Here is a 14,116-nt window from a genome sequence, read left to right as displayed (position 1 = left end):
TCATAGACTTTTTTAAAAAATTCGAATAATTTGTCAATGGACAAAACTGAAAAGGACCAAATTCCGAAATAACAAACCAAAAAATTCATCCTCATTTTAAAAACACTCTCAAGGACAATAGTTTATTTTTGTCTTAAAAAGACAATAGTACTCTCGTATGTATAGATGTTAGTGCAACTTAAGATATGCGCAAGTGTCAGTGCATACCACTTTTTGGTATGCAAAGTATCTACAAACGTCAATGCATACCAAACATAGAAGGGTAAAATTAGAAAGAGTAAAAAATAAAAAAGTTAAGTCTGTCTTTATTAATAATTAAAACATAAAATCTGGTTTTTCTAATAGTTATAAACCAAAAAATGTCTTTATTATCAATGGTTTAAAAACCCAGCTCTTCTAGACTATGATTAAAATTGGAAATTGGGCATTTTGACTTATTTCTTGAGCTGAATAAACCAAACATGCAGTTGGACTGTGCTATCTGCAATCGGATTCTCAGTAGTCAGTACTGAAGGGGCATGAGGATGATCGCTTTCAGTGAAGACAAAAGATCATAAATGCAAAAGAAAGAAAAACAAAACAAAAACAAAATCATATACATGACATGCTGTGAAGTCGTTGTTGTGTTTAAACTTTAAAACGAAAGCCTAGAGATCCAAGAAGACAAACTTTCCCACATGTGGATGTTGCTATAATAAACTTTCATGACCAACAAGTGAAACAAACTAGGAAATACGCGCTAGCCAAAGTTTTTCTAATAAAATTCTCTTTCTTTAATGTTCCTTACCTCTACTCTTAGATTCATGGTGTTGACTGTTGAGTGATCCAACTCTACTACCGCAATGGATTCCTATCAGGACTTCAGGAGTGCATTTTTGCCACTTTTGGTATCAGGAATCCAACTAACAAAAAAAGCAGTTAATTATAGCAAACATAATGAGCATCACCATGTGGCAAATGATAACTCCTGTCACGGATGCGAGACATTTCTAGTGACTCCACACAATCCCCTTTGGCACCTTAAATTTACAGTCAGTTGTTCAACCGGGTAATGGCGCTTGTTAAGTTTCTCTGCTTTATAGAGTGCAAACTCTGAAATAGGGAGAACATATAGACGGCAGTACAAAGAGTGCTCGCAGTTTATCATAAATACAACATTATGTCAGACAATACGATGTTTAAATAACTGTTATAGCTCTCTATTAACTACAGTACAGGTTGTACAGATCGTATTTGACAAACAAGCTTACAATGGGAGATAATGCCACACTGCGCACATTTGCAGACCTCTAACAGCTTTACAGTTAAGCTTCCGCATCAACCTCGAAAATCTGAGAATCAATTTAAACATAAAAATAGAGAGTACATCTCATTAGGGCACCTAGACAAGTGACACCTATTGTACCACTCAGTGCTTATACAACAGTAGAACTGAAGGCTTCAATCAGACAGTATTACGCCCAAATTGTAAGCATGAAAGCAGAAAGAGTTGATTAGAAATCGCAACACGGACAGGATAACGCTTTTAACAGATACTAATCAGCTAATGAAGTAATTAACTGCCCAACTTTTTGGCTTTCAAAGCAGGTATTATGCACCACTTGGGAAACGTCAAATAGAGAGACACATGAGCACTGAGAATGCTCGAGTCCAGTGAGCTTGAGTGAAGGTCCTAGTTTGGAGAATTTAAGCCTCTGTGAGGTGTTGTTGGTAGTTCTAAAATGATGATAAAATAGCATCTTTCTGACTCCCTAATGTATTGGACTTCACCATTCATCAACTTCAGAATTTTTCTGCACATGCTCAACCCAAGACCTTCTTGAGTTACCCAACGACTGCTGTGAAACATATCCTGAACAAGTTCAGGTGGTAGGCCTTCACCAGGGCATACCATCCTACGTCCAACAGAAGTAAGTTAATCGAGACAGTATATAAGAGCATATAAGAGTTGAAGCATCAGTGAATGTTTAACAGTTTAACATCATATATACACTTACACTTAACGGCTCATACAGCCAAAAAATAAGGAGAGAAATCATCTACCTGTGTACTGCACTACTGCAACAATTTTACATTGAGACCGAACTTCTTACTCCTAACATTGCAGTCATCTCGTAAAATGGGAACTGGACGAATGGTACAATAAGATATGATTTATGCTAAAAGATTTCTTAAAGCTTGTTAAAGATCATTGTTAAGTCAAAAAAGATGAACTTGATTTCCATACAAGATCAGACAAATAGCTTACTTTGTGAGAGATGTCCCAGTAATGTCAATACAAAAGCAGGAGAAAAGGAGCGGTTTTGTACCTAAGTAGCTATTAATCTATTATCTTGTAAACTAACAGTGACAGGATATACTCTCCTTACAAAGGGAACCTCAAACAGGACTTTCAACAATCCAAAAGAAAAGGAAAAACTTGCAAATTAAGCTAATCGTTGCTGTTGGAGATGTCTTGATCCCCTTGAGGTCTTATTTGGCCTATAGGAGTAGAATCACAGAAAATGAGTACAATGTTGGACGAGCTATCGTAACACAAGGAAAAGAAAAAAAAACACACAAAAGGAACATCTACAAAGTTTAAACCAATACAAATGGGTGATAGATTCCTTTAGCAAATGCAAATGTTCCAAAAGGTACATCCTAAAGTTTACCTCCACAACACCATAGGAAAAGCAACCATTCACTGTCAAGAATCAATTGCACAATGGCATGGTCACCAGCCTCAGAGTCTCCAATTTCCCTCCAGCCAAATGCCCCACAGTCTAAGGAAGGGAATGATACTCCACATCATCCCCGTAATCTGTCCTCGCAGTCCTTTTTCTTGCCCACATGAGGCTGCTGAAGAAGACGATTTGGCTAAGAAGAAAATGACTACTGCTCCCACCCTTGCTCTCCCTGATTGTCTCAGCTTAACGAACTGACTTGTGATGCTAGTGAATCTGTAATTGGTTGTCTCTCAGAATGACAGACCCATTGCACTTTTAGCCAAAAGATATCTGGTGCTAAATCAAAGTCCTCAAATTCTGACCGTGAGCTCTATGGAATTATTCAAGCAATTAAACATTGGCCTCCATCCCACGTATCATAACCACCTACTCCCGCGTCAGAACCTAGCTGCACGCATGCAGCTGGTATGCCCACTGCAGATGTTAGCCTCCTACCAGTATACCACCCATTTCATCCTTATCCCAACACCTTTGTGTGTGTTACATTGATTTGAGAAAATGGCTTGAAGCAATGAGATCAGAAATGGAGTCCATGTATTCCAACAATGTTTGGGAAGATCCACTGCCAAATATAAAGCCTATTAAGAATAAGTGATTATTCAAAAGGAAAAGAGGGGTCGATAGAAAGGTATAGACCTTTAAAGCGAGGCTGGTGACGAAAGGGTTTACTCAAAAAGAGGGCATCGATTATGAGGAAATTTTTTCACCAGTGGTCATGCTTAAGTCCATTAGAGTCCTTCTTTCAATTGCTGCTCATTATGACAATGAGATTTGACAAATGGATGTAAAGACTGCATTTTAGAACCTGGAGGCTTTACAGTTCCTAGACAAGAGCATAAAGTATGCAAGCTGAAAAAGTCCATTTATGGACTTAAAATAGGCTTCAAGAAGTTGGAATGTATACTTTGATCAAACAATTAAATCGTTTGGTTTTGATCAATGTGAGAAAAAACCTTGTGTTTTACAAGAAGATTGAAGGTAAGATTGCTATGTTTTTGGTCTCATATGTATATGATACACTACTCATTAGGAATGATATAGTCTATGAGGACCAAACACTATATATTGGTATATGTTTATGCAGACCTTTATATAAATAATATAGGTCTTAGAAAAGTTGTTAAATGGCTTTGAAGGCTAGTGGGAGATTGTTGGGATATTTAGTCTTTCTAAAGACTATCAACATTTATTGTTGATATATGATGATGTTTAATTAAATACACGGATCTTATTATTATGCATATGGATGAATTTATATGAAACCATAAGTTTCATAAGTAATAGAATTAGAACAATCAAATATATGAAGAATCATATGTGGGAGATTTGATTGTATCTATTTACCTAGAATGCTCACAGTTAAAAGTGAAGTTGAACACTTCACTTATACGACTGTAATATACATAATTGCTATATGAGGATGATGATATCTCAATTATTTGAGTGTGACTCTAAGTTTATATATTGGTGTAGTCACATGAGTGATACTGAGGGCATTGAAGCGAGAACACACTGAAAACTCATTGTTAAAGTTAGTGTGCAAATCTCACTCTACCAATTATTCCCTAGACTTGAGGAATTGTGAAAATTCATTGTGTCTCAAATTTATTACTTTGAGACGTTAAAAAGTAATGTCTCTTCATAGACTAGACTTAACGTTTTGGGTAATGAATGTAGGATGCCTTGAATCACGAATTTTAATAAAGGATCCACGACTCTACAAAGTTATGTATTTGGAAACATAACTAATTGAGCTCAAACCCGGCCGGTATAAGAAATAATTTTTTAATGCTCAATTGATGTTGAATGTCACATTGGGTCAATTAGACATGGGTGTGACAGTGAAGAACATATTCCCAATGGTCTAATTGTAAATACAAGTGAGGTGGAGGGATTTAAATAATGGTAGGAAAGGACTTTCTTGATAATTCCAGGGCCTTATTGTGAATATGGATTTGTTAATGGGCACTTTTCATATTAAAGAGATATATATTAAAAGTATTTTAGTTGTATGACAAGGACTTAACCTCTTTGAGATAAGACTTGGAATCCTAAGTGGATTCCACTACACACACAAACGTATTCTCAAAGGTTTTCTATATAAGAGAATGACTTTTTGGTGAAAGGGACTATTAGTCTTTCCAGGAAAAGTACAACTAAAAGTAGGAGAAAAATAAAAGTGTTTTGTGGTGTATTATGTGGTGAATACTACTAGAAGGCTGAAGACTTACTTTTTGGATTCAGTTTTGGAAAGTTTTTCTTTATTGTCAATTTCCAATTTCGGCTTCTTACTTTGAAGGTATTGTTCTTTTGTTTCTTTTTGATCAATAATAGATTAGCATGTCAAAGATCTAGGATTAATTATTTCCTAACACCCAAGACTCCATATCTCTCATGAGAAGGGACAATGGATGAGAGTGTGACTAACAAACTCGCCATCAGCCATACACAAAGGGTAGAAGTTAACAATTATTATCCACGGTCAAAATCTTATTCTGAGTAGTACATCACATTTAAAAGGAGACATTGCAAGGTATTTTTGCTTACCAAATATGAAAGCTAAGAAAATCAGAAAAATGGTTCCTAGACGGATGTCAAGGTATTTTTGCTTACTAAATATGAAAGCTAGGAAAATCAGAAAAATTATACCTAGATGGTTAACAGGGAGATGAGAAACAAGGGAGAAATATAAGGATTTAGCTGAGAATTTCTCATTTTCGCCTATAGCCCAAATTCCGAAAATTTATTTCCGGTCTTACAGCTGAAATCACCTCCACCCTCAATATTAGGGCGGAAAAACTCGCAGTGTCGCAATCAGTTATTGCAACATAAATGCCCAAGTCCCAACTAAGATTACTGCATGAATTCGCAAATAGCAAATAGGGGAATTTTTTAAAATTGAGACACATAAAAATTTGGGAAATCCAAGAAAAACGGTCTCTCTGCTACCCATTTATCCTCTCGAGATCTAATGCTAGTCCCGTCTCTTAGACCAAACCTGACTCTCTCTGAAATCCCTTGAGACCTCTCTAGAAACTCTTCCACACCCCACACCCTTACAAACCTGAACTATACCAACCTTGGTTAGTCTCACCAAACCTAAATTTGACCACTCGTCTCCAGAACCTATCACGCTCCTCTCCAAACCCCTAGAGCCATTTGCCCATTAAGGCCAAATTGAACTCTCAGATCCTCCGCAACCGAAAACCTCCATCTCTCGGACAAACACACACTTCCAATTAACTAGGTGATACCATTGGTTTACCTCAGAATCGTGCCACAAAAAAATTTGTAATCATCCTCACTACCATCTTGACACGCTATGAGGCATTAGAAAGAGAGACATAAAGTAGACCAGAAGGCTATATAAATAGCTCTTAATCGAAATCACACTCGCCCCTCTTAACAAGTAGTGACATTGCCACCCTTCCAACTTAGATTCTCAAAAACAGATTCCTAGTAACCGACCTAGGCAGGGAACCAAGCTAAAGCCCAAGAAAATTCGAGGGCATGGAATCGGCAACACACCCAATGATACTTTGTTTGGAACTTAACTTTTAAAAGGTGTGTTGGGTGTCACAGATGTCACCGAGATTCATGATCTGGCTCCCACCTATGGTTGCAAGGTGAATTTCCAAATTGTACTATGGAGTCGGCGCAATTGAACCGGAAACCGGTCTCTAGTCGGTCCAGGAGAGACCAGTATGCACAGTAGGTCTGGCATTAGTTAGGATTAATCAGGCGATTCTCCCAAATAAGATTTTACTTGTGCCCTTGCCCCTAGGTAACATAGTATACTACATATGACGAAATGGCAAATGCTAATTTGAGTAAAAAAATAATAGCACACCATATAGCAGTAGCAAAGTTGCTAAAGTAAAGTTACATTTCTAACGTTTCTCGATAAATAAATAAATGATTTCTAACACAGTTGAGCACTTCTAAGAAAATATTTCGTTCAGTGTATTTATGCAAGGAAACAATTTTTGGTTCTGGTCAAGCACAAATGCCAATTTTACGACCAAGTCCTTTGTTTCCAAAGCCAAGGAGAACAAGGTGGGCAATATAACAGAGCTTTGACTTTTCCTGGAAAACATAGTGCCATCTTATGTAGGTCTTAGCCCATAGGGTATAGGTACGGTAGGTCGGTATGCACTGTAGCTAGGATAATTTTGAAAGAAGGCAGTATGTCGTTAATCAAACCAATTGTTTATAATATTTAGTTTGTAATCAAGAAGCTCAACGGTTCACCAGAACTTCAGTTAAACTGGGAGAAGTCCACCATCTCAACATAAGGTAAAATGTGGTTGGTACATTTATCTATTTCTGGTAATTCTGTTCTGCAATTTTTACGGACTTTTGAAGTTCAGGTCATCTTTCCTTTTGGAACTTCATGTCATTGTTAGTATAAATGCATACATGCATTTTTCGGTAAATTCTTTTTACTTTCTATTTCAGAAAATATAGGTTCTAGTCGATAAATGGTCGATTCTAAGATAAAAAAAAACAAACAGAAATAGGATAAAATTAAGTTGGCACCGAGGTGCATTTGGGCTGAAGATGGTTAAATTCTTCATCCTTCTCAAGCATATACCACTTACCTCAGTGAGAAAGATTTCACTACACTTTCATAAGAGCGATAACGGTAATAGAAATCTCATAAAGCTAATTGAAACTAATCAAATAGACGAAGACCAAGCTTGAAAAGTTGGGCATGAAAGATGAAAGTTATGGTGAGACTAACGGACCTGAATTCAAGATGCACAAGCTCAATTCCATCCAAACTCTGTTTAAGACTAGGCCGAACTTGAATCTCTACCCAACCATCTGGATATGGTGCATATCTAACCATATTCAACAAGTAATCAGCCAGCACTTGTTGGATCCTAACTTGATCGCCAGAAACAGTCAGTGTTTTTATTTCCTCCGGAATATCTCGGATCAACTGTAAACCTCTTTCTCTTAACAGGATCATTACTTGGCTGACAACAGCATTTATAACACTCCCCAGTAAAAACTCGCCATTCTCAAGCTCTAGAGATCTTTCACCAGAAAATAATGAAAGGAAACAAAGAAAGAAAAAGTTAGTTCTCCTTTAGCTGGGATTTCATTCACTAAATGCAGGTTTGATCATTATAATAATCTGTACGGTTGTATCTCATTTACACCCTAATCAATAAATTTTACCTATAAAAAAAATATATATTTAGGAAGAGTTGGACAAGATTCTTTTATCATAACAGAAGTAAAAGCACCTGATAAATATAATCCTTTTGCCTAGCAGAAGCCCGGTGATGAAAGTTTTTTCATATTTCACAAGGGAAGAGGATAATAAATTTAAGCATTGATTAGTGAAATATAAGAGAGAAAGTTTCAAGCCTGTGCAGAGTTGCAAACACAGAAAATGATGAAATATCAATATGGTATATGCATAGTACAGGAAAAACTTAAACTCCTATCAAACGGAATAGCGGTTGGGTCAACTTGGCTTCCTCTTCCGCACCCCAACAGCCAAGACCAGTATATGAGCAAAGGGTCGCAATCCTTGCCACAAAGAGGCAGTTCATAGAGCCTCTCTTGGAAACATTGGTTAATATTTTGTGACCAAAATCTATCCAATCTAACCAGTTAAGAATCCAGACCCAATGATCTTTTGCAAAGAGAAGTGACATATAATATTGTTTTTTAGCCATCTCAAGGAAGGCGAATTGAACCCATAGCTATTTCAAAGGTGTTCTGCGAGGTCAGGCGGTGCCTAAGCAATGTCCAGGTGCCACCTACGCACCATGCTACAATTTTTGTATTATTATTTTCTTTTTCTTTTTCTTTTAAGAGCTAAACGATCAATTTATATATTAGAAATGTAAGAGAATATGTACAATGTAGGATGAAATATCCTACTAAGGAAACACTAAAAGTGCAAAAAAACAGCAAACAACAACAAGAAAAAACAAAAAGACAACAATGAATTAAGCTTCTCTGATGATAGCTTCCCAAGAAAATGCAATAAACCCAAAGGGTGTGAGGTGTCTCCTTGGATCCCTCCACCTCTTACACCAGAGGAAAAGCAATCCTTTGATAGGTTTCATGGATTTTTTTCTCATCTTTAAGTGGGCTCTAAATTTTTAAGGAAAAAGACATAAAGGCAAGGTGATTCACCAAAACAAGCGCCTAGGGTGTCGCCTTTGACAGCATTGACCTCATAGACAATTCAGAAATTGCACTAATCATTAACAGTGACAAAATGGTATAGTCTAGCTCGAGGCTATAAGAACAAGATTCTGTCATACTTGTAATTTAAGTATAGAATGAACGGGTCCCAATACTACAACTTTGGCTCTGAGTTCAAAACAGCTACATAAGTAGCTAATTATTTAACTTTTGGGATCATGCAGCAATTTCTTCAGCGTAGAGGCCTTAATAAAGTACAAAGAGACAGATTACACCATTTTCTCATGACACTCCTTCAACATATTGAAAGTTAATTAAACAAAGCCAAGTAACAAGTATTCAGTCACAGAACACAGAATCTAACAACATGCAACTGCGTTAAAAAATGATATGAGAGAACTCACCCATCTTCAATGCGCTTCAGATCGACATCCCTTATAATCATCATCATTTGTCGCTCACAAGCAGCACTAGTCTCAAGGAACTGCTTCTGATCATCCGTTAAATTTGTAGCCTCCAAGAGTGAGTTTGCAAACCTTATTCCACTTAAAGGATTCTTTATCTCCTGACTAATGTAGGCCAACTCTTTCACCCTAGCAAAAAATTTCTGTTCTTGCTGCCTCTGAACTTCCAGAGCTTGTTGTAGTTCAGGACTAGCAATTTGTAAGAAACAGAAGACCCCAATTATTTTGCCTTCTAAGTTATCCCTTTTATTTGCCGTCAAGAGAGCTTGAACATATTTCCCATCCCGGTTAAAAAAAGCAAAGGGATACTTGTCAGTATCCTGTCCTCCTATCGCACTGTGCAAGACGATCATAAACTTTGTCATAGCGTCAGGGCCCTTGAGCCGACAGCAACCACCAAATATCTCCCCCACCAACATCTTCCCCATGATTTCCCCCCTATCCCATCCAGTGAGCTTTTCCATGGCTGTGTTCCACTCTGAGCAACAAGTATTCTCATCTGCAGCAAATATAGGTGGGATCAAAGGGTTTGGATTATGTACAATAGCCTTGTAATCACCCTGTATGTGGATGAACTTATCCATTACCACTTTCTGACCAGTGACATCCTGACCCACGAAACACACTCCAACAATGTTGTTTGTGTAATCCTTGCTAGAGCACGCATTGACCACCACAAAAATGGCTTTCTCAGGTTTTTGTGGACTGAATGTCCTCAACTTTATCTCAACGTTTTTATCTTCTTCACCTGCATATTAAGTAGGAATATCAACATTGTAGAATAACAAATGGTGAAGTGGTAACCATTGGGTACAACTTAAGAGAGTACCAATGCAGGAACATATTCAATCATCCCATAAACACACCTTGCATCAGGGACGGTACTTACATTAAACCAATATCAATAAGGTGATATGATACTAGTTTTGAATGAGAAGAATATGCAACATAGTTTAGCATATATAGACTACTTTGCGTTACACCTAAACATACAGTAAAGCCATTTGCAATGTAACTAGTAAGCCTTCTGAAAAAAGAATTACCGCGTCTTCAATATAGGCATCCAAAACAATTAAAATGCTAAGGATCATAAATTTTTTTGTTTTATTTACTTCTTTATTCTTCTATGATTTACCTTTGGAAAATTAAGATAACTAGCTGAACAAAGAAGACTAATAGTGAACTGACCCCTCAAAGCACGACCTAAAAGCTTGTTGACAACTTCAGCAGATTCTTTGAAAACAATATCATGAACTAGTGACTTCCCCATGGCTTCCTCAACTGAGAGCCCAGTAAGTTCCGCAACCTTTGCATTCCAGCCATTTATCCTCCCATCAGAATCCACAGCAAAAATGGGAGCAGTAGCTGTCTCTATCAGTCGAACCATCTCTCTTGCAACCGAGCTGAGCTCATCAACCCCTTGCACTTGTAAATCACCCACTGGGGGAGTGATCAATGGCTTGGAATCGCTACCTTCAGCATCCCTGAATGAATCTCGTAGTATAAGCTGCAAAGAGTGTATTGCATCCATTTCAGCATTCTCCCACGGCAAGCTCCTACTCTTGACAACTTCTAAGAATGCTTTGAATGAAGAACGTGGATGCATCCTTTGCCCATCATCCTTATCCTCTGGGTGATGTTTCGCCCCTCCCCATTTGATCTCTTTCGCAGTGTTGGAGCGGAACCAGAATAAGAAATCCCTTGCAGTGATATAAGCCACAGCCATTCCACATACGGCATCACCTAGTGAAGCTGCAGCAGGGTACCCAGCATCAGCCAAGCTGTCTGTACTCAAACCCGTTGAATCCCCGTGGTAAGCAGCTAACCATTCAACAATGTCCTTCAACTGAGCCTCCGTTGGAGTGATGCCAATTGGATAGTACTTTCCCTTGTAGTAGAGTGCAGCCCCATCACACTTCACAAGATCCATAATGCTTGGGCTCTGGGTCACAATCCCAGTTGGGGAGTCTCTGAGGAGCATGTCACACAAAAGAGTCTGTGTCCGTAAAACATGTTTCTCTGACAACTGGGAGGACAATTGCAATTCCATGTTCAATTGAAGCCCAAAAGCCTGCATAAGGAATTCACATGCATAACGAAGGGGGAACGGAATACACCTAGCAGATGTATGGTGACACACAACAAGCCCCCACAACTTCATTGAATTTCTCCCTCCGCTACAATCTTCATCATTCCCATTGATGATCACTGCAAGAGCTAATGACGCAATTGATCCCATATTAGCCATATAGTGAGCATGACACCCATGTGGGGCTCGCAACGTCGAACCAACCAAGCATAGAGGTTGCATAAGCTCTTCATCCTGAACTACCCGAACGGGTATAGCATGACAATCGATTATCATTCGAACTCGATTCTGCTTGAACAAAAACCTCGAAGCTTGAGGTATATCAGTAGCAGGATAATGCAGTCCAATATACGGCTCTAAATCAGCACGCTTACTTTCTGCCACAACCTCCCCATGTTCATCCTCATGGAACTTATAAACCATAACCCTGTCATACCCAGTAAGCTCCCTCACATGTTCAACCACAGTATCGCACAATAACTTAATATCCCCACCAGGAAGTGACTGCAACCTGGAAATGGCACGAACAGCTAGCTTCTGCGACTGCACAGCCCCAGCAATCGACAGAGCGGGGTCTTCCGTTCTTGCAGGTTCCAAATCAATAACAATCCCCACATCAATCCTATGCAAAATTCCATAAAAGGGCTTCCCAGAATTCTTGGAATGAATCCAAACCGGGTTCAAAAGTGTAATTTCTCTGGCAGAAAACGCCTTTTCAAGCAAAACGACACTCGATTGAGTAAAAACAGTCCTCACATCAGTCCCAACAGTAAGAAGTAAAGGCTTCTCAAGTGTGGGTACAGATTGTGGAGTAAGATCAAGCATATCGGTAGCATTTACACTATAAGCTATAACCTTAAAAGAAGATTCGTCGACAGAAATAGTACAACCAAAAGGCTGAATATGTCCACCCCGTTGGATTTTAGTCAAGTAAGCATTAATTTGTTGTTCAGGAACAGATTGAGTAGTTGTCCTAACTGACTGTGAGTAATCAAATGACTTACCTGACTCTCCTGATTGTTCAAACACAGCATGTAGTTTTGCATCTACTGTGAATTGAGCTATTGCTTTGTTCATAGAGTCTGCTTGATTATTATTATTGTTATTGTTTGTTGTTTGGGCTCTTATATTACTTCCACCTGAGTTATGTGAATATGTTGTTTTGCTTCCTGAAGCCATTTTCAACACTGGCCAAGTTTTTTTTTTTTTTTTGTTTTTTTTCATTCTCTGTTTCTTTTTATATTGGTTTAAGACGAGTTTATTATTATTATTATTTTAAAAATAACTTAATGCTTGATTATGAATTGTCTCAAAATAACCTTAACCACCCTTGCCACTATCATAGTCTACAGTCTACACTATTAACAATTTTGTGATCTCATGTCTTGTTAATATTGTCCATGTGAACTTAGGCCATTATTATTGATATATGTTTGTTTTTGACAATTCTTTTGGATATAGAGATTTGGGAAGAGAAAAGCAAAAGAATTTGAATGAAGTAGAAAGATATATTATGTACAACAAGACAGAGAGAAAGCTAATAAAAAAAAAGCATTTCTTCTTTCGTCATTTTAGAGACTGTTGGCTCGTCCATTTATCTTGAGTACGACCATTTTATTTTATGTTTTGTTGTGTGAGTATCAATTGTATAAAACGTGCATAAAACAAATAGTACCAGTGAGTAAGGAAATGAGACAATAAGTAGAATTTGAAGTTCTTTAAAACAGTGACTAGATATAAAAGACATAATACGCGTTTATGTTCATATAACAATTATCAATGGGCTACTCAAAAGCCGTAAAAGAATTGCTTGTCTTTGAAATTGTCTACTAATGAGATATTGAGATTATCGTATTTTCTTGAATTGAAAATGGATCATAATTTCTATGGGCTGGTAGAGATGTAAGTTGTGGAACAGAAGGATTGTTGTCAAGCAAAGCCATATCTATCGCACATCCTAAATTGTTAGATGTGTGGAGTTCCTCGATCATCTGGTTTAAATAATGCTAAGGGAGAGCCATATTGCACATCCCAGCTGATAGACCTGTAAAGTTGTTCTCTAGGGAATCATGCATATATTGTATTATAAGAGGGTCACTCATTAAAAGTCCAACAAGAGGCCACCATGTTTGTAGTTTGTACCATAATACAAAATAGGGGAAATTAGTGATACCCTCCACATTTAAAGATCTCTTTTGCGATACTCCCCACATTTGAAGATCATTTGCGATACCTCCCACATTGCAATTTTGGTCAGTCAATAGTTAGTTGACCGAGTCAAACCATAAGAAAAAACCAAAAAAAATAAAAAAATAAAAAAATCGACCTAATTAAATAGTGGAGGTTACCAAAATACCCCTCCACGTGCCAAATTAAGGATGATACATACTATATAGCATTCATTATTTGAAATGCTACATACCATATACCATCCTTTTGAGCACCATTATCACTTGGTTCTCACCATTCTTACTAGAAGTTTTGGTCTGCTAAAGTAAGGATGATACGTACTATATACCATCCATTATTTGAAATGCTACATACCATATACCATCCATTTGAACACCATTATCACTTGGTTCTCACTATTCTTATTGGAAGTTTTGGTCTGCCAAAGTAAGGATGATACATATTATATACCCCCATTATTTGGAATGCTACAT

The 14,116-nt window shown here is 37.6% G+C and overlaps 1 protein-coding gene across 2 annotated transcripts; it reads right to left on the bottom strand.

Moving 5' to 3' along the window:
- Positions 1 to 1,177: 1,177 nt before the first annotated feature.
- LOC147516921 (phytochrome B-like) lies at positions 1,178 to 12,673 on the bottom strand. Of its 2 annotated transcripts, none has more exons than XM_086589397.1 (4): positions 10,553 to 12,672; positions 9,305 to 10,112; positions 7,478 to 7,771; positions 1,178 to 1,895 (listed from the first exon to the last, which is right to left on the bottom strand). In XM_086589397.1, the coding sequence occupies exons 1-4, from the start codon at positions 12,630 to 12,632 to the stop codon at positions 1,673 to 1,675; spliced, it is 3,405 nt and encodes a 1,134-aa protein (XP_086445523.1). In that variant the 5' UTR covers positions 12,633 to 12,672; the 3' UTR covers positions 1,178 to 1,672. The 2 variants fall into 2 exon arrangements, with proteins under 2 accessions (XP_086445523.1, XP_086445524.1); XM_086589398.1 differs by lacking the exon at positions 1,178 to 1,895 and adding an exon at positions 2,575 to 3,291 and having other exon boundaries at positions 10,553 to 12,673.
- Positions 12,674 to 14,116: the final 1,443 nt, after the last annotated feature.

This window comes from Coptis chinensis, chromosome 2 (genome assembly GCF_015680905.1).
Source record: "Coptis chinensis isolate HL-2020 chromosome 2, ASM1568090v1, whole genome shotgun sequence".
In the NCBI taxonomy this organism is placed as follows: Eukaryota; Viridiplantae; Streptophyta; class Magnoliopsida; order Ranunculales; family Ranunculaceae; genus Coptis; species Coptis chinensis.
This window is presented reverse-complemented; position numbering and strand designations above follow the sequence as displayed.

Coding starts and splice junctions, on each gene's coding strand:
- LOC147516921 (XM_086589397.1), bottom strand. CDS start 12,632: ATGGCTTCAGGAAGCAAAACAACATATTCACATAACTCAGGTGGAAGT. Junction 10,113..10,552: donor TTTAGGTCGTGCTTTGAGGG/GTCAGTTCACTA, acceptor CTTAATATGCAG/GTGAAGAAGATAAAAACGTT. Junction 7,772..9,304: donor CTGAAGCGCATTGAAGATGG/GTGAGTTCTCTC, acceptor TTCTGGTGAAAG/ATCTCTAGAGCTTGAGAATG.